The sequence below is a fragment of the Macrotis lagotis genome, chromosome 5 (assembly GCF_037893015.1).
Source record: "Macrotis lagotis isolate mMagLag1 chromosome 5, bilby.v1.9.chrom.fasta, whole genome shotgun sequence".
In the NCBI taxonomy this organism is placed as follows: Eukaryota; Metazoa; Chordata; class Mammalia; order Peramelemorphia; family Peramelidae; genus Macrotis; species Macrotis lagotis.
The window spans coordinates 77,894,148-77,914,729 of record NC_133662.1 but is presented as its reverse complement, the minus strand read 5'-3'; the positions used below and the strand labels follow the sequence as shown (position 1 = coordinate 77,914,729).

General features: G+C 39.3%; 1 protein-coding gene across 1 annotated transcript in view; it reads right to left on the bottom strand.

Moving 5' to 3' along the window:
- The window catches only part of NT5E (5'-nucleotidase ecto), an 80,756-nt gene that overhangs the window by 40,454 nt on the left and 19,720 nt on the right, over window positions 1-20,582 (bottom strand). Inside the window, exons 2-3 of the mRNA XM_074187098.1 lie at window positions 20,115-20,337; window positions 12,489-12,677 (exon numbers count right to left, since the gene is read on the bottom strand). Coding sequence (XP_074043199.1) covers window positions 12,489-12,677; window positions 20,115-20,337 — 412 coding nt within the window. The remainder of the gene's footprint in view (window positions 1-12,488; window positions 12,678-20,114; window positions 20,338-20,582) is intronic.

Here is a 20,582-nt window from a genome sequence, read left to right as displayed (position 1 = left end):
AGAAAAAACAATCATAGACTGATATAATTAATTATTAATGCAAAATTTTATAAAATATTGTGAGAATATTCAGAAATTAATTTACCATGGATTGAATTTATACCAGAAATGCAAAGATGATTCAATATAAGTTAAACTTTAGGATGATTAATCATATTGAAAATGCTGATCTATAGATGAAGAAAGTTATCCATAGACAGTAGTCATTTTTGTTATAAAAAATCCTAAAAAATTGTAGATATAAAAGAATCTTTACTAAAGATGTCCTAAATTGTTTATCAAAATTGATACCAAAGAGAAAAAACACTATAAACTTTCTCAAAAAAACCTAAAGATGTCTAAGTCTCTTCTTTTACTTCACAAAATGTTAAAAAATACTTGCCATAGAAATAACCTAAAAAAATTAAAGAAATAAATATAAGCAACAAGGGACCAAAAGCACCCTATTTATAGTCAATGTGATAGTTTGCTTAGGCTAAAAGAATCAATTAAAAAATTGAGATGGTGATTTCAGTAAAGTAGCATGATACTAAATAAATTCAGAACATCATCAGTTTTTTGTATGTCATTAGCAAAATGCAGAGATAGGAAGTAAAATTCTATTTAAGACAGCAATGCATTAGAAATCTGAGAATTAAACTATCAAAACAAAGGACCTGGATACATACAACTACAAAATAATTTTCTTAAATTTTTTAAAATATTTAAGGCAATGGGGTTAAGTGACTTGCCCAAAGTCACACAGCTAGGGAATTATTAAGTGTTTGAGGCCGGATTTGAACTCAGGTCCTCCTGACTCTAGGACTGTTGCTCTACCCACTGTGCCACCTAGCTGCCCCTTATAAAATAATTTTTACAGAAATAAAGACCTAAATATTTGGAGAAAGAGTTAATATTTGAGGTTAGAATCTACTGAAATAGGAAAAAAAATGATGCCACTATTCCAACTTGGCTTGGTGTTACTAAGTCTCAAAGAAGAAATTATTAAAATTATCTGGATTAAAAGAATAGAACTGGAAATACCTTGCAACAAATGTGAAAAAATATCTAGAGTTTAATTAGCCCAAGAACAAACAATTAGGGAAGGAATTCCTTATTCAACAAAAGTTTTAGAGAAAAATGGACTATAGTTACACCAAAAAAAAGGTTTAGATCAGCATCTTTTACTTTTTATCACAATAAAATCCACATGACACATTGCAATAAATCTAAAAATTCATACTATAAAAAATTTAGAGGAAAAATAAGTGGTTTATCTTTCACAGTTTTGGCTAAGAGGGTGGTCTAGGTTTGACTTAGTCCTGTCCCCTGATAGTTAATGGAATAAAATGAAACACTGATAGGTATTTCAGAGGTGATTTACCTTAACCACAGCAAGAAAAATATACTCAACAAGAATATGCACTGAAGATACCATGAGATTTAATTCTGCTGCCTCTGGTTTATAGGCGGGTTTGCCAACTAAGCAGCCTCCCTGCAGAAAGACCCTGAAGCTCTCTGTGGTGGTTTTGTTGTAGTTTAATCTATTTTTGATATAAATGGTGATGTCTTGGGTGAATTGGATTTAAGTGAGGCAGAATTGCACAAAGTTGTCAACCTCACTCTCTCTTCCAGAGTCATTGAAATCCAGTGGCAGGACCAAACATAATTAGTGATGGCTTGGGGTGCAGTGGATGACTTTGTGTCTCCAAAGTTGCCTGACAAATTCAAAGTGTGCTATAGTGCCTGCTTTAGCCACATGGTTTTTGGAACAAATTGTTTTCAACTGTCCATTCTGCCAAACCTTCACATGCTTAGAATAGACATCCTTTAACTCATCAACTTGTTGAGTAACCTCAACCTGGTTTAGCCCATCTGCTGAGGTGGGTATACTAGGATGTGGCCCCTTACAATGCTGTAGCTTTTGGGGGCCACAGGTGAGAGTTGGTTGAATCAGGTAGATACCAAGGGAGAATGAGCAGCCCTGAAAAATGGTTCAGCAAACTCTCAAACCAGAGACGCTAGTCCTCCTAAACATGTACACACTGATTGGTAACCAAAGAAGTAAAATCAATAGCCTGAGTCTTTATTTCCTAGAGCCAATATACTTTCAAGGATGGTTTCAATAACTTGCAAGAAAAATCTAGACTAATTTGCATGGGGAAGGGAGATTTACAGTATCACTCCCATCACAAAGGGGAAAAGTCAAAACCTAACAAAGGACAGAAGACATCACAAAGAATGGCAATATTGATTCAATACAATTTAAAACTTTATAGACTAAATTGACAATATTGATTATATCCAAATCAAAAGCAAATAAAAATCAATGTAGCTAAAATCAGAAGATGCAAATTAGGGGAAAATCTTTGTATTAAATCTCTCCTCCAAAGACTGACAACCAAAAATCTATAAGGAATTGAGACAAATATAGGAATAAGAATCATTTCCCAATATGTAAGTTATCAAGAACCTGAAAAGGTTGTTTTCAAAAAAAAAAAGAAATACAAACTATCAATATTAAATATAAGTGGATTCAAAATCATTAACAAGCATATATGAAAATGTAAACAATCTTGAGCTACCATTTCATAGTCACAAATAGGTTATGAAGGACTTTAAAGGTCAAATAGAGTATTTTGTATTTGATTCTACAGGTAATAGGAAACCATTGGGGTCTATTGAGAAGGGGAATGAAATAATTGGGACTGTGGAATTACTTTCGGTGTTTAATGAAGTGTGACTTGAGTGTGGAGAGACAAGATAGGCAGATCCATCAGCAGTCAATTGCAGGTGATGAGGATCTGTATTAGAGTGGTGACAGAGTCAGAGTAGAGAAAGGGATATTCATATTGCAGGGGATGTATCATGTAGCAAAGGTGCAATGGGCAGATCTTGACAACAGATTGGATGTGAGGGGTTAGAGATAGTGAGGAATCAAGAATAACACCCAGGTTGTGAGCCTGAGAGGCTGGGAGGATGATAATTGTTCTTGAAGGTAAAAAACAATGTAGAAGGGAGGGAAGGTTTAGGGTGAAAGAGAATGAGGTCCATTTTAGACATATTTATTTTAGATCGCATACTAGACAACCAGTTCCAGATGCCTGAAAAGCAGTTGACAATGTAAGATGTGAGGTCAACAGAGAAGTTGGGGTAGGAGAAGCAGCTTTGAGATTCATCAGCACAGAAATGATGATTAAATCCAAGGAAACTGATGAGATCACCAAATGAAGTAGCATAGATTTCCAGTCATGAAGAATTAAAAAGAAAAAAAATTCAGATAAATCAATCAACAGAGCAAAAGAGATTTACTTTAATATGCACACCTAATTTTCTTAATTTCAAATAACATTCCTTCCATTTTTTCTCTTTAATGAAAATCTGACTCTTTCATCAAGACTTCTCCAGTTATAGAGCCAACATAATGGTAGGTATGGTCCTTGTTTTGCTATCATTTCAAGACCATTCCAATACTGCTATTTTTTAGTGACTTTTCCTCTTTTGAGAGTCATTCTTCTTCCAACTATTTTGTTTACCAACCAAATTATATTATTTAATATCTTAAACATAATCTTCCTTTCTGACTCATTCCTAGCTTTTGTTCTAATACCATGACTAGCTAATTACTTAACTTTCTCAAATCTCTCAATTTTCCTTTCCCAAATCACTTCAGAAATGTTTTTACATGGTCACTGTCATTCAGAATTTTGCCTCTAGGATCTAGAACTAAAATCTAAAATCCAGAAGAAATTGGACTTCAACTGAAACCTCCTAATTTCTTCTACTCCCTCAAACTCATGAATCTTTCTTTCTACTCTTATCATGACCCTTATTCTGTTCAGTCATAGTGGATAGAGTATTGGATTTAGAAGTTAGGAAGACTTGATTATGAATAATGACTCCAACATTTAATGGCTATGTGAGCTTGGCCAAATCAGCTAATCTCTCCAACCTTAGTTTTCTCATCTATAAAGGAGTAATAATTGTACCTTGTGTTAAGAGAGAATCTGAGAAAACAATTTGTCATAAAAGGATCCATTAAGGAGATCTGAGGAAAATCAAAGAGTCTGGTATCTCTGAAGTTCAAGAATATGAGAAATTCAAGAAGGAGAGGGTGAGCAAAAGTGATGAAAGCTACAAAGACACAAGGAAAATGTACATTTATAGAAACGACATTGAATTTCATTGTTTTAAGATCATTCCCTTTCTTTTGATTGTCATTGCCAGGATTATCTACCCATTCTCTCATGTTCACAACCTTGAAGTTATTCTCAAATGTTTGTTGTGAAGATCAAATAATATATGTAAAGTGCTTTGCAAACCGTAACATGCCATATAACTGCTGATTATTATTAGTAATAGTAAGTGATTCACAGGATTGTTGTAAGGATTAAAAATGAGATTTCATATATATATATATATATGTATACTATATATATGTATACATATATACACACACACAAACATGTATGTATATAATTCACTTTACAAACTTACTACTCCTTCTACTACAATTTCTACTCTTCTACTACTACTATTACTACTACTACTGCCATTTCTTCTAGTGCTACTGCTACTATTACTACTCCTACTCCTACTATACTCAATCTCCCGCACTCTGACTTTCTTTGTCACATCCAAGTTGGTTAAATGAATATTTCACTAAGTTATAACTCAAGAACTCCTTATGCCACTGAGCTGCTAATCTCAGAGTGTGAGTCACCATTCTTAGAAAAATTGCACCAGATAATTTTTTCTCCTGTTTCTGGGCTGTTGAATTACATGGGAGGAAAATCATAAAGATAATATGACTTCACTCACTCCAAACTCATGGTACTTGAGTTCTTATTACTGATCTACAGTTTCAATATGTCTAAAATCACAAATCCCCTATAAACCTAATTCTCCTGATTTTCACTGATTGTGCAAGTGCCAGCATTATTCATTCTCTCATGTTTATCTTTTATCTACAGCACTAAGTCTCAAGTTAGAAAAACTCGAGGTCAAATTTGGCCTCAAGCACCCACTAGCTGTGTGACCCTTGGCATGTCACTTTTTCTCTGCCTTACTCTCCTCATCTGTAAAATGGTGATTATAATAACACATCCTTGAAGTGTTTTGTGAGGATTGATTGAGATATCAATAAAGTGTTTAGCATAGTGTTTGACACCCAATTAAGAGTTATGAAAAATGTTAGTTAATATTATTTTTATGAGAGTCATTATTTCTCATTTCCATTCTAATATCAAGACCTATAATTGACAACCTGGAAGCATCATCCTCTCTCAATTTTCACTGCTACCAATCTATTATAGACTCTTATTATTCCTACTTGCAATATTACAATAGCCTCCCAACAGGTTTTCTTGTTTCTGTTTTCTCTCTTGTCTAATCCATTCTTCATACCATGCTGGAATAATCTTCCTCGTTTAGAAATATGTCCCTTTCCTGCTCAGAAATTTTTAGTAGCTTACTACCTGCCGAGAAATATTAGAGCTCTTCTTCCCGACACACTCAAAGTTTTCCAAAACCAGTGGCATTAGACTGGGTTCATCTTATATTTGTTCCTTGAGTACCTTATATTCCAGTCAAACCAATCAACCCTCTGTCCTTCAAAGATGCCCTGCATCCTCCTGCCACTGTTGGTATGCTTGGTATGTTTTGTGGTATGGTGGATGGTGTGCCAGCCCTGGAGTCAGGAAGACCTGAGTTCAAATCTGGACTCAGACACTTGATACGTATTAGCTGTGTGACCTTCAATAAGTCACTTAACCCCAACTGCCTCACATCCAGAGCCATCTCCAGTTGTCCTGATCCATATTTGGTCACTGGACCCAGATGACTCTGGAGGAGAAAGTGAGGCTGGTGACATTGCACAGCACCCCCTTACTCAAATCCAATTCATGTGAATGTTATTGCATCACCTCCCTGATGTCATGGTCTTCAAGTATGAAGGACAAACATCATCATGATAATGATCATGAACTCCCCCTACATTTATTATTATTATTATTATTTATTAAACTCTTCCTACCCACCCTTTCCAGTTCGACTGACCTTTCCTGAGGGAATAGACTTTTATTCTCAGGCTTTGTTATAACCTTGATGTAAAATTCTATGTTGTATCCATACTTGAACCTTATCCCCCACTAGCTTTTAAATTTTTAAAATCTCCTTCAGCATTTAACATAGTTCTCTATACCCAATAGGTACTTAATAAATAATTATGGAATGAATGAATGAATGATTTTTGGAGAGTTTACCAAGTCTGATGATCATCAAGTGAAAGCTTTTGTTCTAAGAATAGTAGTCAATATCTGGGATTTGAGCATTATGTTTAGCATATCTACCAGAGATTCTAATCCTACATTACCCAATAGATGATCTTAGAGAGCTGCTGTTGCCAAAAAAATTCATCACCCTGGTAAGCAGCTCTCTATATTTAGACTGAAGAACAGAGCTAAGATAGATAATTACTGTATTTGTTCTAGAAATAACATATTTAAATATCTTTGTTCACCACATACTTATAAATAAGGTAAATATTCTATTTTATAAATGAGTAAACACAGGTTCATAGAGGTCAAGTTAAAAAAAACCTTATTGAAACAAGATTCAAAAATGCAATCAGATCTTTAACTTCAAATTAGATGCTTCTCTTAACATACCACACAAGCAATATCTGTCCCTTTAGCCAAACCTCAGGGCAAGAATCACTTGAAAGATAATTAATTGAGGGGCGGCTAGGTGGCTAGAGTACCAGCCCTGGAGTCAGGAGTACCTGAGTTCAAATTCGGCCTCAGACACTTAATAATTACCTAGCTGTGTGGCCTTGGGCAAGCCATTTGACCCCACTGCCTTGCAAAAAATCTAGGAAAAAAAAGATAATTAATTGAGAAACATGATTCTCAATTACATTTAAAATATTTTATCTTATCTTTTAAGAAATTTTATCAGAGAGGCTAGGTGGCATAGTGGATAAAGCACTGGGCCTTGGAGTCAGAAGTACCTGGGTTCAAATCCAGTCTTAGACACTTAATAATTACCTAGCTGTGTGGCCTTGGGCAAGCCACTTAACCCCATTTGCCTTGCAAAAACCTAAAAATAAATAAATAATTTTATCTTATATTTCCAGTGTAGTAGAATGAGAAATATATCATCTGTCACATTCTATAGAGTGATCCTAGCTAATGCTGTACAGTGATGAATAACAGATAATTATTTATTACTTAAATTTATTACTTAAAAAAATAAATAGCTAATGCATTACTTGCTTGTAACTTAAATATTATCAAATGAATCATTTATCCTAAATCATGTATCTAGAGCTATGAAACATCTCACTGTATTGACTAGTATAAGGTCATGAGCATTAGAGGTAGTCAGTGCTTATTAAACTCTTACTACCCACACTTTCCAGTTCAACTGACCTTTCCTGAGGGAATAGACTTTTACTCTCAGGCTCCCCTAAGGCAGGGAGACCATTTGAAAATTTCACACATCTGTTTTATTCAGTCCCTGATGCTAAGAAAATTGGTTTCCTTTGACTAAATTTGATGCAATAAACTTTTTAATTACACATTATAGGATATAATTCAAGAATGCCAACTCCTTCTGGACCACATGAAAACATTCAAAATTGCACCAGGGAAGAAAATCTTCTTTTTAGATTTCTAGATATAAAGAAAGAAAAGGAAATTAGACTATCTGGTGTTTCCTGAAGTGTCCCTCTTAGGCCCTGTCTGTTATTTTACTAAACATACAAACAATCCCACTTTTATTCTAGGTCAGGGCCTAAAAGAGCATGCACAGGGAAAGTTGCCAAAGATCTTTTGAAATCAGTGACAGCTTTAGAAAATGCTCAGAAAAGGAATTTAATTCTTAATGTAGGTTTTCTAAGTAGTATCTGATAACTTGCCTTCTGCTCTACAATGATATAAACATTAATTTAAAGAGGGGAAAGTCTTTAAATTCTTTTTTTTTTTTTTAGCACAATTTCTTAAAATGTGTTCATTAAACCCCTGCACTATTTTAGGATTTAAAGCCCTTTCTACAGCTCCAGGGTAGAGTGAATAAATTATTGGACTTCAAGTTAGTATTAGTTGGGTCTGACCCTTTGAGCCTTGGTTTCCTTACATATAGGATAGGAGGATTAGGAATTGTAATTATGACTTCATTGATCTATAGAAGGACATTTTCTAATTTATAAAATGGAGACTATAAAAACAGCAACATTACAGATTGTTATGAGGTTCAAATGATATAAGATATGTATAGCTCTTTACAAATTACAACTGGGTAGTATGGTGGTTGGAGTACCAATCTTGAAATCAGGAGGACCTGAGTTCAAATTTGGCCCCAGACACTTGACACTTAATAGATGTGTGACCTTGAGCAAGTTACTTAACCCTGACTGCCTTGTATACAGTCATCTCCAGTTGTCCTGATTCCTATCGGGCCACTAGAGTCTGTCTCCAGAAGAGAAAGTGAGGCTGGTAACTTAGCACAGCACCCCCTCACTCAAAATCCATTCACTTGCTTGTCATAGCATCATCTCCCTGATGTCATGGGTCTTTGAGAAGGAAGCACAAACATCACAAAGTCCAATGTAAAATTATTATGTAAAAACATTTGCAAATCTTAATATTCTAAAGAAATATTCTATAGGAAAAAAAGACTTATTAATCTGTCTTCCAAGCATATATCCACATGTTAAGTAAAGGAGGTGAGGTGGGTAAACAATGAAATTCAGTTACCATTTGGAGAAGAGGGAGATCAAAACACGAGACTACCTTTTTAAGAATCTGCCCACCAGGGCAGCTAGATGACAGTAGACAGAGCCCCAGCCCTGGAGTCAGGAGGACCTGAGTTCAAATCTGACCTCAAACACTTAATAATTACCTATCTGTGTGACTTTGGGCAACTCACTTAACCCCATTGTTTAAATAAATAAAAATTAAAAAAAAAAAGAATCTGCTCATCAAATAAAAGACCTAAAAAGGAATCCTCTTGTGTTATTGCATCAGGATCCAAATTGCTCTGGCCAATTATTTTTAATGGTAATCACACAGACCTGTCTCTTGGATTTAACTTCTTCTTTTTTTTTTTTTTAGGATTTTACAAGGCAATGGGGTTAAGTGGCTTGCCCAAGACCATACAGCTAGGTAATTATTAAGTGTCTCAGGCCAGATTTGAGCTCAGGTACTCCTGACTCCAGGACCAGTACTCTATCCACTGTGCCACCTAGCCGCCCTAATTTAACTTCTTCAAAGTAATATCTGTTCCACTCCTTTGTCTTGTAGCTTTTAACATGTATAGGTGATTTTATTAAAATATCATAAGCCTACTTCCTTCTAAAGGGAAAATATTGACACAGTGGATGGAAACAAAATTATCTTGGAAACATGTTCAATACTTGAGACAGGAGGAAGAAATAGATCCATGGGGATTAAGGATCTAAGAATTGGAAAGGTAAAAATAAGTACGATGCTCATTTGAAAGATGGGAGTACAGAAATGGTACAGAAAACTACTTCTGCATTAGAATAAACTGAGCTAACATTCTCTCTCTGATTCAGTGTGTGTGTGTGTGTGTGTGTGCATGTCTCTGTCATACATACAGACACATGCATGCATGCACACACACACACACACACACACACACACACACAAAGACTTCAGTCAAGATCTCCCAGTTTGTTCAGACTTAATGTTATCAAATCATAAAGAAAAATATCTGAACTTTCCTGTATGAATTGTCGGTGGATATGATTATGAAACTTTTATTAGAACAAGTTTTTAACTTGTGATAGTGTTAGCTTGAGTAAATAACTGATAATGAAACAAGTAACTTCTCTTGATTCACCTTCATATAGTATGGGTCTGTAATATTTAACTAAATTTGGCTATTGAACAAAAGGCACACCCTATTCTGTAGGATTTTTCTTTAGTATAAGAAGAGGAATAAGAAAATAAAATAATGGAAGATGAAACACTGAATCTTTTCATTTTCCTGAATGTATAATAATTCATGATGATACATTGCCTGCCTAACTCACATTTTCAATGGAGGAAACAAAACAAGTGGGTATAGGAATAGGAGTCCAGCTAGCAATAAGAATGGCTCCTGTAATATTTGAATAAATGGAATAAGTTTCCTTTGGATGCTAATCCACTGTCACCTTAGTCAGGACTTAGTTGAATTAATGTAGTATATAAAATCATATCTATAATTTCATAGTGAAGTAGGGGGAAATGTTAAGAGAAATATGTTCTACAATTAAACTGTTCCCTCTGTACTGGCATATACTTTACATCAACACTCACCATCTCCCCCATCCTCCATCCCAGGGTTCAAGCTATGAGATGAGGTCAATGAACTTTTAGTAAAGTACCTTGACCCTCCCTGGGAAGGATTCCTGGTAAATCCCTGCTCCTAGGTTTAAAAAAAACCTTTATCAACAAAACAATGGATCCCTGCCTTAACCTGAAAGGATTAAGTTTTTGAACCTACTACCCCTCATCCCATATTCCTAATTATTTCATCACTGCTCTATGAGTTACTTTTCCCTCATCAACTATTTCTCATTACCCTGTCTCTGCTCTCTGAGATACCCACTCTCACCTACATCTCCCTGTGTTTCCCTATTTTCCTCCTGAAGAGCTCACTCACACACGCAAAAAAAAAGCTCTCTCACTCCTCAGTTGAGCTGCATCTCTTTCTTTGTAGGGCAGTCCACTCTGGGGGAGCATCATTCCCACAAAAAACCTCTTCTACCCCATTGCCCTTCTTTACTAGTTATCCCCTGCTTGCTCATCTTCCCTTGGGAGGCTAGTCCTCTTTGTGGGAGCAGCATCTCCAAATCTCTCCCACCCTCTTCTCCATGCTTTTAGATCCATGTTGATCTAAGCCCAGTCACTGTCTCATGACTGTTTCTCTTTTCTCCCTCTTAGTCATCCTTGATGTTCTCACTATTCTCACTAGCCCAGTTCAGAGCTACTTCTTTGCCTAACCTCGTTACTGCTACTAAAGCTCACTATCTTACTACTCTTCCATAGAACCTAATCTGTGAATTTTTTTGTAATAACTTGTGAACTTTTTGCAGTAACCTGTGAATTAAAATTTGAGCCTTTTCTCACCTTCCTGAGTCAGAGAATCTGGTGATTTCTTCACCCAAAATGAACCCACATTGATCCCTAAACCTCCCTCCCCCAAAGTCCATTTTCCTGGCTTCAGTAGATTCTCTCATTTTCTTTATCATGTGAAATTTGAACATAAAGACTCAGGGAGCATCATTTGTTTTGGGGATTGTAGGGAGACCAGTAATACAAGGTTAGTACTAGCTTTCTTTCCCATTGTTAAATGTTTCTGCAATGCCTTTGTTTTTAAATTTTTTATTTCAACTGAATTCAGGAGCTATTTTCCTCAGGTCTTTTTCTTTGTTCCGACCAAATCTATATGGGAGAAGCAGTTGGTGTCAAAATAAACAAGTAAAGTTTGTGAAGTTACAAGGATGTATATTTCATCTCCATTAGACAAATTTCTCCTTAAAAAAAATTTGCCAACAGCTATCCAACAATAGAATTGAACTGCTATTTGATATAGTTATTTCTACTTTGCTTTAAGTATCCTAGCAGAGTCTGGATGCCACCTATTCAATGGATATTATAAAAAGTATTCCTGTACTTGGTGGGTTGGTGTTTGGCTGATATAACCTTTAAGTTTCCTTTTGAGATTCTAGTTCTTTGTTCTTAGTAGTAGAAACTTACCATCAAGAACCTTTAATCCATTCTAACCAAGACTATTACCACGACCTGAAGTGTAGGAACTGAAAAAGATGACACCAATGAAGAAGCAAGAGAAGAATGAGACTTGCATGAATTGAAGTAAGCAGAACCTGGAGAGGGGATTTCACATACCCACACATACACACTCACTCACTCACACAATGAGTACAATAATGTGAATGGAAATAACGACAAAACAACCAAACCTGAATGCTATGAAATTATAGACAAACTTGACTCCAAAGAAAATTCCTGAGAAGGTACCTCCACTAACTGCTTTGAAGGGGAGAGGGAAACTAAATGTAATGTCAAACTTTTTAGATATATGGTTAGTTTTCTTGAACTGTTTTTCTCCCTCTTTTAAAAATCCTTGTTATAAAAAATGGTGCTAAGGGTAAGGAAAAAGGGAAGAAATTCATTGGGAAATAATAAGACAAACAAAAAAGATAAAAATTTATAAACTAACAAAAGAGCACATTCTAATGATACATTGTTGCAAGAAGTTTTTTTAAAGACTTTATTTGAGAAGTTTTGTCATCACAAGGGGAAGATGTAGATGTCTAGAAAAGTCTGCCTGTCATGGTCACATCAAGTAAAGCATGCACATAGAACATCTGGTCATTTGATACAAGTTAAACTTCAATAATAGTAATAACTGGCAAATGAAAGAAAAATGACTGAAGTTATTTTAGGACCTTGTCAATATAATCTCAAAGTAATTACCTGTATAGAGAAATGTGTTGGTGTGTCCTCCCACTACAACATCCACTCCTTTTACCTTTTGAGCAATGAGCTTATCCATTTCAAAACCTGAGTGGCCCAAGGCAATAATTATCTTCACTCCGAGTGTTTTCAGTTTATCTGCTTGGGTCTGCAAGGAAGGGATTTCATCTTCAAATATTAAATCTCTTCCTAAAAAAGGAAACAAAATGGATATTGATTATTTAGTTTTCAAACTAAATATTTTTTCTCAATCAGAAGCACCAAGCTGTTCATGGGAACAGTGATGGAAAGATGACACTGGATCTGTGATTTTACTGGGGTAGGGAACTCCCAAGGAGAAAATCCCCCTCTACTAATGTAGGTTGGCATCATCTCTGCTACTTATAGTCTTAAGAGAAGAATTACCTGGAATCCTAAAGAATTAAGACTGTTTCAGAGATTTTGAACCCAGGTCTTCCTGATTCTGAAGCTGGCCCTCCATATACTAGAAGGCACAATGGACAAAGCACTGGCCCTATGAGGAGCACTTGAGTTTGAATTCAGTCTCAGACACTTGCCATGGATTAGCTGTGTGACCCTAGACAAGCCACTTAACCCTGATAGCCTTGCTTCCAGGGTCACCTCCAGTTGTTGTGCTTCATATTGGGCCACTGGACCCAGATGGCTCTGGAGGAGAAAGTGAGGCTATTAACTTAGCATAGCCCCTCCCCCCACTCAAATCCAATTCACATGCTTCTTATGGCATCACCTCCCTGATGCTTTGGTCTTCTTCTAGAATGAAGGACAAACACCATCATCATCATCATCATCATCATCATCATCATCATACACTTCCTCCAAATTTGCAAAGTGATGAGACCTCCAATTTTTTTTTTTTGAAGAGGAGGCAGTTGATGGTCCAGTGGATAGAGATCAGGGTCTGGAGGACCTAAGTTCAAATCCAGCACTTACTAGCTGTGAGATCCCAGGCAAGTCACTTAATCTCTCACTGCCTGGTTTTCCTCAATTGTAAAATGAGGATAACAATAGCACCTAACTTGCAAGGTTGTTGTGAAGACCAAATGAGATAATATTCATAGAAAATGCTTAGCACACTGCCTGGCACATTGTAGGGGCTATGTAAATGCTTATTCTCTTTCCCTTTCCCCCCAATTCATGAAAAGCCTTTGAATAACATAACTGAAAATATCTGAATCAGTTCTTTTTTCCTTTTTTTCTTTCCTTTGGTTGGTTTATCCACTTGAACTATAATCTCTGTGTAGCTGATTCCCATAGTTTCTCTTTTTTTTTTTTTTTTAGGTTTTCGCAAGGCAAACGGGGTTAAGTGGCTTGCCCAAGGCCACACAGCTAGGTAATTATTAAGTGTCTGAGATCACATTTGAACCCAGGTACTCCTGACTCCAAGGCCTGTGCTTTATCCACTACACCACCTAGCCACCCACCATATTGTTTCTCTAAAATAACAGTGATGTTAATAATAATTGACATTTGAAGTTTTTGAAGGATAATAAAGCACTTTATGTCCATAATCTTACTGATCCTCAAAACAACCTTCTTTTCTTCTTCCCTTTTCTTCGTTATATCTTTCTCCCACTCCTTCCTTTCTGCCTTCCTTCCCCTTTCCTTCTTTTCCCTTCTTTCCTTCTTCCTTCCTCCCTCCCTTCCCTCTTTTTCTTTTTCTTTCCTACTTTCCTTCCTTCTTCATTCCCTGCCTTCATCCTTTCTTTCCTCCTTTTCTCCCTTCCATCCTCCCTCCCTTCCTTCTTTCCTTATTCCTGTCCTCTCTTCTTTATTTCCTTCTTTCTTCCTTCCCTCCTTAATTTCTTTTTTTTTTACTTTCATGATAATTAAACTCATGAGGGCTGATGAGATCATTTTAAAAGACAATATAGAGAAGAGGGACCAGGATGAATTTAAAGTCTTGGTTAAGGTTCCCATCATTGTCAGGGACCTGGAGAAAGGAAGGGAGAATAGGGAATGATGTTAAGGGGTTTTAGCATGAAGTCAAGTTAGAGATACTTATGTTAAACAGTCTCAGTTATCTCAGTAAAGTAAGAGGCAGGGTCCTTAGCTGAAAGAGAAGAGAAGGAAAGTTTTGGGAAGTTTGAGAAGAGAAGGCCTAGAAAAACTTCTTTGTAGAGTGGGCTAAAGAATATCAAGTATCTATACTGTACATATTCTATATATGCATACATATGGACATATTATCTCCCTGAGCTAGATTATGAATTCTTTACAACTTTTGTATTTTGTATCCCTAGCACCTAGTAAACACCTGAACAAAGTGGATGCATAATAAATACTTGTTTGCTTGTTTGATTGCCTTGGACAAGTCAGTCAAGCTCTTTAAACCTTAGTTTCTTCATCTATAAAATGAAGATTAAAAATACTTGCATTGAACTACTTATTTGTCAAGGTTGTTATAAAAGAATTGTCAAACTTTAAAGAGCTATAGTTTAAATGAATTATTTTTATTATTTTCTTTTTTAATGAGAGACTATCTGATATGGCAGAAAAAAGAACTAATACATTAATCTAGGGCACTTTAGATAGCATAGCTTTAAAAGAGGTATAGATTCCAAAATAAGGTAACTTCTACGGTACTGTCTCCTAGTGGGGGCACACATAAAATGTGTTCAGTTTGGGGGACCATATTTCAGAAGGCAAAAAAAATGAAACTAAAGGATACCCTAAGGAGTATCAATAGGATGGTCTGAAGTGTGAAGAATATGCCTTTAGGGATTGTTGAAGTCAATGGAAATATTCAGCTCAGAGAAGAGATTTTAGAGGAGGCATGATAATTATTTTCTAATTCTCTGAAAGGCTCTCAATTGGATAAGGAATTGACTTTCTTCAATATGACTTGAGAGGACAGAACTAGGAACAGTGGGTTGGAAGTTGTAGAAGGGAAGGTTTAGGCTTAATGTAAGAAAGGACTTCATAGCAATTATTCCAGGGAGTTATGGAGTTTCCACTCATTAAAGGTCTTTGCACAGAAACAGGTGACTGCTTGGGTTATTGGGAGGATTTTTAATTAGGTTGAGATTGGGACTGATTGTCCTTTGAGGTGCCTGCTAGCTTTTAGTTTATTTACTTTAATTTTATGCTGTTTGCCTAGCACTTAACAAGGTAGTGATGTCAGATTGTGGAGATCTACTAAAGTGAACTTTTCAAATTCCCATTCCATGCTCAGAATGGACAGTGACTCTTCTCAAGCAGCTACATAATATCAGCTTAAAGCAGAGTTGACTCCTATGCTAAATTTACTGGTCCACTGTTGGGGGCGGGGGGAAGAGGCTTGGCGGTCGCTTAGCGGGGGAAACATAATCACCTTATAAGGGAATGTTACAGAACTCGGCCCCTCATTGAGTAAGAGTTCATGGGAGGGAGGACAGAGGGGATAAAAGTGTCTGCTGAGAGGTTGGGGGGAGCGGGATGTGATCACAGAAGAATAAAGACTCATTATCCACCTCAGGCGCTCTGTCTGGTTCTTCCCCCATCAAAGAGTGGGGGCCGGAGGTACCCCGAAGACTCATCATGCGTTGGACTGGTGAGTAAGAGGACGGACTAGCATAAAGAAGCCGGCGTTGTAAATAAAAACCTGGCAAGTGGCACCCAGAACAGGGACCTGATTTTGCTAGGGAACGTCTGAATCCGCTGGTCGGATTCTCCAGACAGCCTCGGTCGTTTCCGACCGGGAGGAAGGAGAGGGCGTTTACTCTCAGATATTGCCTGAAGGACATATCCCTATTGTGTTGACTATGCTTCCTTTCTCTTCCCTTTCTCCTTCTGCTCTAATCACGCTCCTTGCCGTGCTGGCCTGTCTGATTGTGCCCTGCTGCCTCCTTCTCTTTTGCCGAACGGGAACTTTCCAGTTCTGCCACCTGTTAGGATTGCAGCCTCGGCTAGTAGACAGCATGGGGGGCCGGAATAGTATTCCCGCCTTTCAGCCGGAGGAGAAAGGGGTCGTTGCAGCGCAGCTTTATAAACTCTGCGCTAAGCATGGCTGTAAATTACCTATCAAGACATGCCGTGCTTTTGTTGAGAATATCTGGAACATCTGCCCTTGGGTGCAACATAGTGGGATCCAACCAGATAAATGGAAGGTGGTAGGGCAGCAGATGGCCACCTGCCCGGGAAAACTGACCCCTGAGGATTTTACAGTGTATAAGATAGTGGATGCAGCCCTGCATCCCCAGAAGGTGACTTTGGCACGACCAATCAGCACTCAGGTGGGTAGCTCGTTGGCGGGATCGGATTCAGAGAGCTCAGAGGAAGAGGGAAGGCCACCCCCTCCCCTGTATCCATGGGAGGAACTTAGAAGAAACAATGGGGGAACAAGGGGCCCCCAGGGAGAAGAAAACGCCGCATGCCCCTCCTTACCGAGACAGAAAGAAAAGGGGGAGGGCGATGAATGTGGCACACTTAGAGATTCAGGGCCGGAAGTTTCCGAGCGCGGGAAGGGAGGGGTGCAAACAGTCCTCAGGGGTGGCAGGAAGAGGAGCGTGAGTAGGTGGGACCGGGAGGCTGCTGACTAGGAGGGAGAAGTCCGCGCTGATTGGACAGCTGCCGAGCCCCAGACTTGGCGGCCCAGCCAGGAAACAGAGGCAAAAAATCCCCCGTGTTCCTTGTCCGCCCTTCAGAGATCCCCTCAAGGGCTCTGCCCATCCGGCCTACTTGCCACCAGTGCCTCCATAGCAATAGAGAAAGGGGAGGAGGTGGACTGGGATGACTGGGGCCTCTACCCGGTATTTACGGACCCCCTTACCGGAGCCCGAGACTACCGCCCTGTCCCTTTTAAGATGCTTAAGGAACTTAAGGAGGCCGTGACTAAATACGGCCCAAGCTCCCCTTATGTAAAAAGACTGATGCAAAACCTCTTTGCTACGCACCCTTGGACCCCTGCTGACTTTGACGAAATTGCAGCCGCGTGCCTGGATGCCTCCTCATATTTAGCTTTTAAGGCTCAGGCCCGCAGAGAGGCCTCTAAGCTGGCAAAATCCCGGGGTTATACTCCCCTGGATTTAGCCATTGACCTCCTGTGTGGAACTGGAGCCTATACTGACCCTGCTGTTCAGGCCCGGTATGGCCAGTTTGAGCTAGAGACTGTTAAAGAAACACATGTTGCTCTTGTTAAACCTGTCCACACCTGCCCAGCTGGCACATGGTAAGTATCACTTGTCATCCAGGTCGCTCCGGCGCCTATACAGCATTCCCCGGAAGGAGGCTCGCCAAATTGTGCACTCCTGCACTTCTTGTGCTCCCTTTAGACAAGCCCTCCCCGCGGAGGGGTCTAACCCATGTGGGGACGGCCCCAATGCTCTTTGGCAGATGGACATTACTCACCTGGGTCGTAAGTACATCCATGTCTCGGTGGACACCTTCTCCTCCTTCACCTTCGCCTCTCTACAGCCAGGAGAAGCGGTTAAACACGTTCTCTCACATCTATATGCCCAGATGGCTGTCTTAGGCGTCCCCTCGGCTATCAAAACTGATAATGGGCCCGCCTACACCTCGAGAGCCTTTGCTTCCTTTTGCAAAGAATTTTCCATTTCCCATTCCACCGGGATCCCTTACAATCCCACTGGCCAAGCTTTGGTAGAAAGAGCAAATCGCACACTCAAAACTACGCTCTTTAAACAGAAAGGGGGAGTTGGCAGGTCACTGACCCATTCAGACCTGTCTCAGGTACTATTTACCATGAATTTCCTACAAGTCAGGGATGACGGCACTACAGCCGCCCAGAGATTTTTCTCCCCAAAAGGACATGCTAAGAAAGAACCAACGCTCTTGCCCTCTCCCACCAAGGCCCTACCAGGCTCTAAAGTCATGTGGAGAGATGAAGAGGGAGGTTGGCATGGCCCTGTAACGGTAAAGAACAGAAGACAGGGCCACCTGTCATTTCATCCCGAGGATAAGATAGAAGAGCCAGAAAGATGGCTCCCTGTTTACAAGATAAGAGACCTTGATTAATGCCCAACCCTACGGGGTGAGAGGAATTTCTTCCTTTTTCAGGCCTTCTGATCGTCGTAGGGATCCTTGGAGGTGCTCCATCTGAAGGAAATCCGACATGGGGAATACTCCGAGTTATTCCCTCTCCCCTTCCGGTAGCACGGAACTCCCCGATCTACCCTCGCCTGCTAGTGACCAATACATCGATGGGGCTCCCTTCTGCATATATGGACCCCGCTGAAGCACCGGTCCAGAACTCCTTCTGCTGGGACCTGAACAACTCCCTATGTTTCGACATCGGGGAAGAAAATCGGTCCTGGAACTTCAACTCCACAGGGCAGAACGATTTTAACTATAGCACTGCCCCGACTGACCCCTGCGTCGGCCTTTTCCCGCAGACGACTGTCAGCCCAGCAGGGACAAAAAAGGGGACCCAGCTCCGAGGCCTTCTGGGTTGGCGACCCCTGGTGAATCAAACTCAACGGGACTTCACGATTCCTCGGTGGGGCCCCTCATGTGTGGCCACAGGGGAAGACATCGAGGATCCCATACCATGGAGGGATTGCCAGATGGCGGGAGGATACCCCCTTGAGGGTGAACAAGGACGCTGATTCTGGGAATCACCCTACTTGTTGTCTGTTTCTGCCGCCTAGCTAGGCGACAGAGGGGCTATATGCTTCTTACTCAGAAAGCCTTCATGGCCATGGAGACGGGGGAGGATCCCCAAGTCTGGCTAGCCGCCATGCATGACATGTGACACCTAGGGGTAAGACGAGGTAAACCCCAAGACGGGCAACCTCTCCTAACCCAGCCACCTAAGACAGGCCCTGAGGGTGTCGGGCGCCTAGGACGGGCAAGGTCCTGGGTTGAAGGAGATGACCTAAGACAGGGTTCCTCGCCCCCGGCTATCAGAGGCCAGTAGAAATGACACCGCTTAAGGCTAACCTCAGCACCACTTAAGGTCACACCAAGTGATAACCTTGTAAAACAGAAAGGGGGAGATGTTGGGGGCGGGGGGAAGAGGCTTGGCGGTCGCTTAGCGGGGGAAACATAATCACCTTATAAGGGAATGTTACAGAACTCGGCCCCTCATTGAGTAAGAGTTCATGGGAGGGAGGACAGAGGGGATAAAAGTGTCTGCTGAGAGGTTGGGGGGAGCGGGATGTGATCACAGAAGAATAAAGACTCATTATCCACCTCAGGCGCTCTGTCTGGTTCTTCCCCCATCAAAGAGTGGGGGCCGGAGGTACCCCGAAGACTCATCATGCGTTGGACTGGTGAGTAAGAGGACGGACTAGCATAAAGAAGCCGGTGTTGTAAATAAAAACCCGGCAGTCCACCCTCTGTAAAACGGAGATTTCCATTGTACATCACAGTTGGAATGAAGTTGGGGCAAACCTTAATAGAATGAGGACAAGAATGATCTCCTTTTACCTTTTATGAGACTAGAATAGAAAACATTCAATAAGCAGAGCAAATGACAATAATTTTCAGGAAATATCTATATATCTCCACAAAATCAATTCCATCAAGAAATACTATCTCAACTCAATTTAATTTTGCCCAGGTTCACAAATTTGGGAATTTTATACAAAATCTATAATAATCATGCCCAAATCTTATTTTGTTGAATTAGGTACAAATAATGATTGCAATATAAGGAAAAAAACCGACCTGGTTTTGAAAGGACAGGGGTCTCCTTGGAGGTATACCCAATGATTCCCACTTTCTCTTGACCCACAGATAGAATTTTGTATGGATGGTAATATCCAGATATTTCAGATGCAAGTGGTTCCTTGGCTTTAATATTAGCACTGAGAACTGGAAACTTGACTTTCTTAAGGAATGGATTCAATAGTCCCTCCACTCCATTATCAAATTCATGGTTTCCTAGAGCCTGGTAGAAAACAAAGAAAGAAAAAAAAAATTAGGTCTTTTGAACTCATCATTCTCGGAATTTTAATAATTAAAGGATATATAGTATAATAAGTTAATAATAATAACAACTAGCATTTATATTGCTCTTTAAAGTTTGTCACTTTCCATGACATTTCATTTATCTTGCTAGCAACCTTGTAAAATGAATTATTTTTATTATTTTCTTTTTAATGAGAGACTATCTGATATGGCAGACAAAAGAAC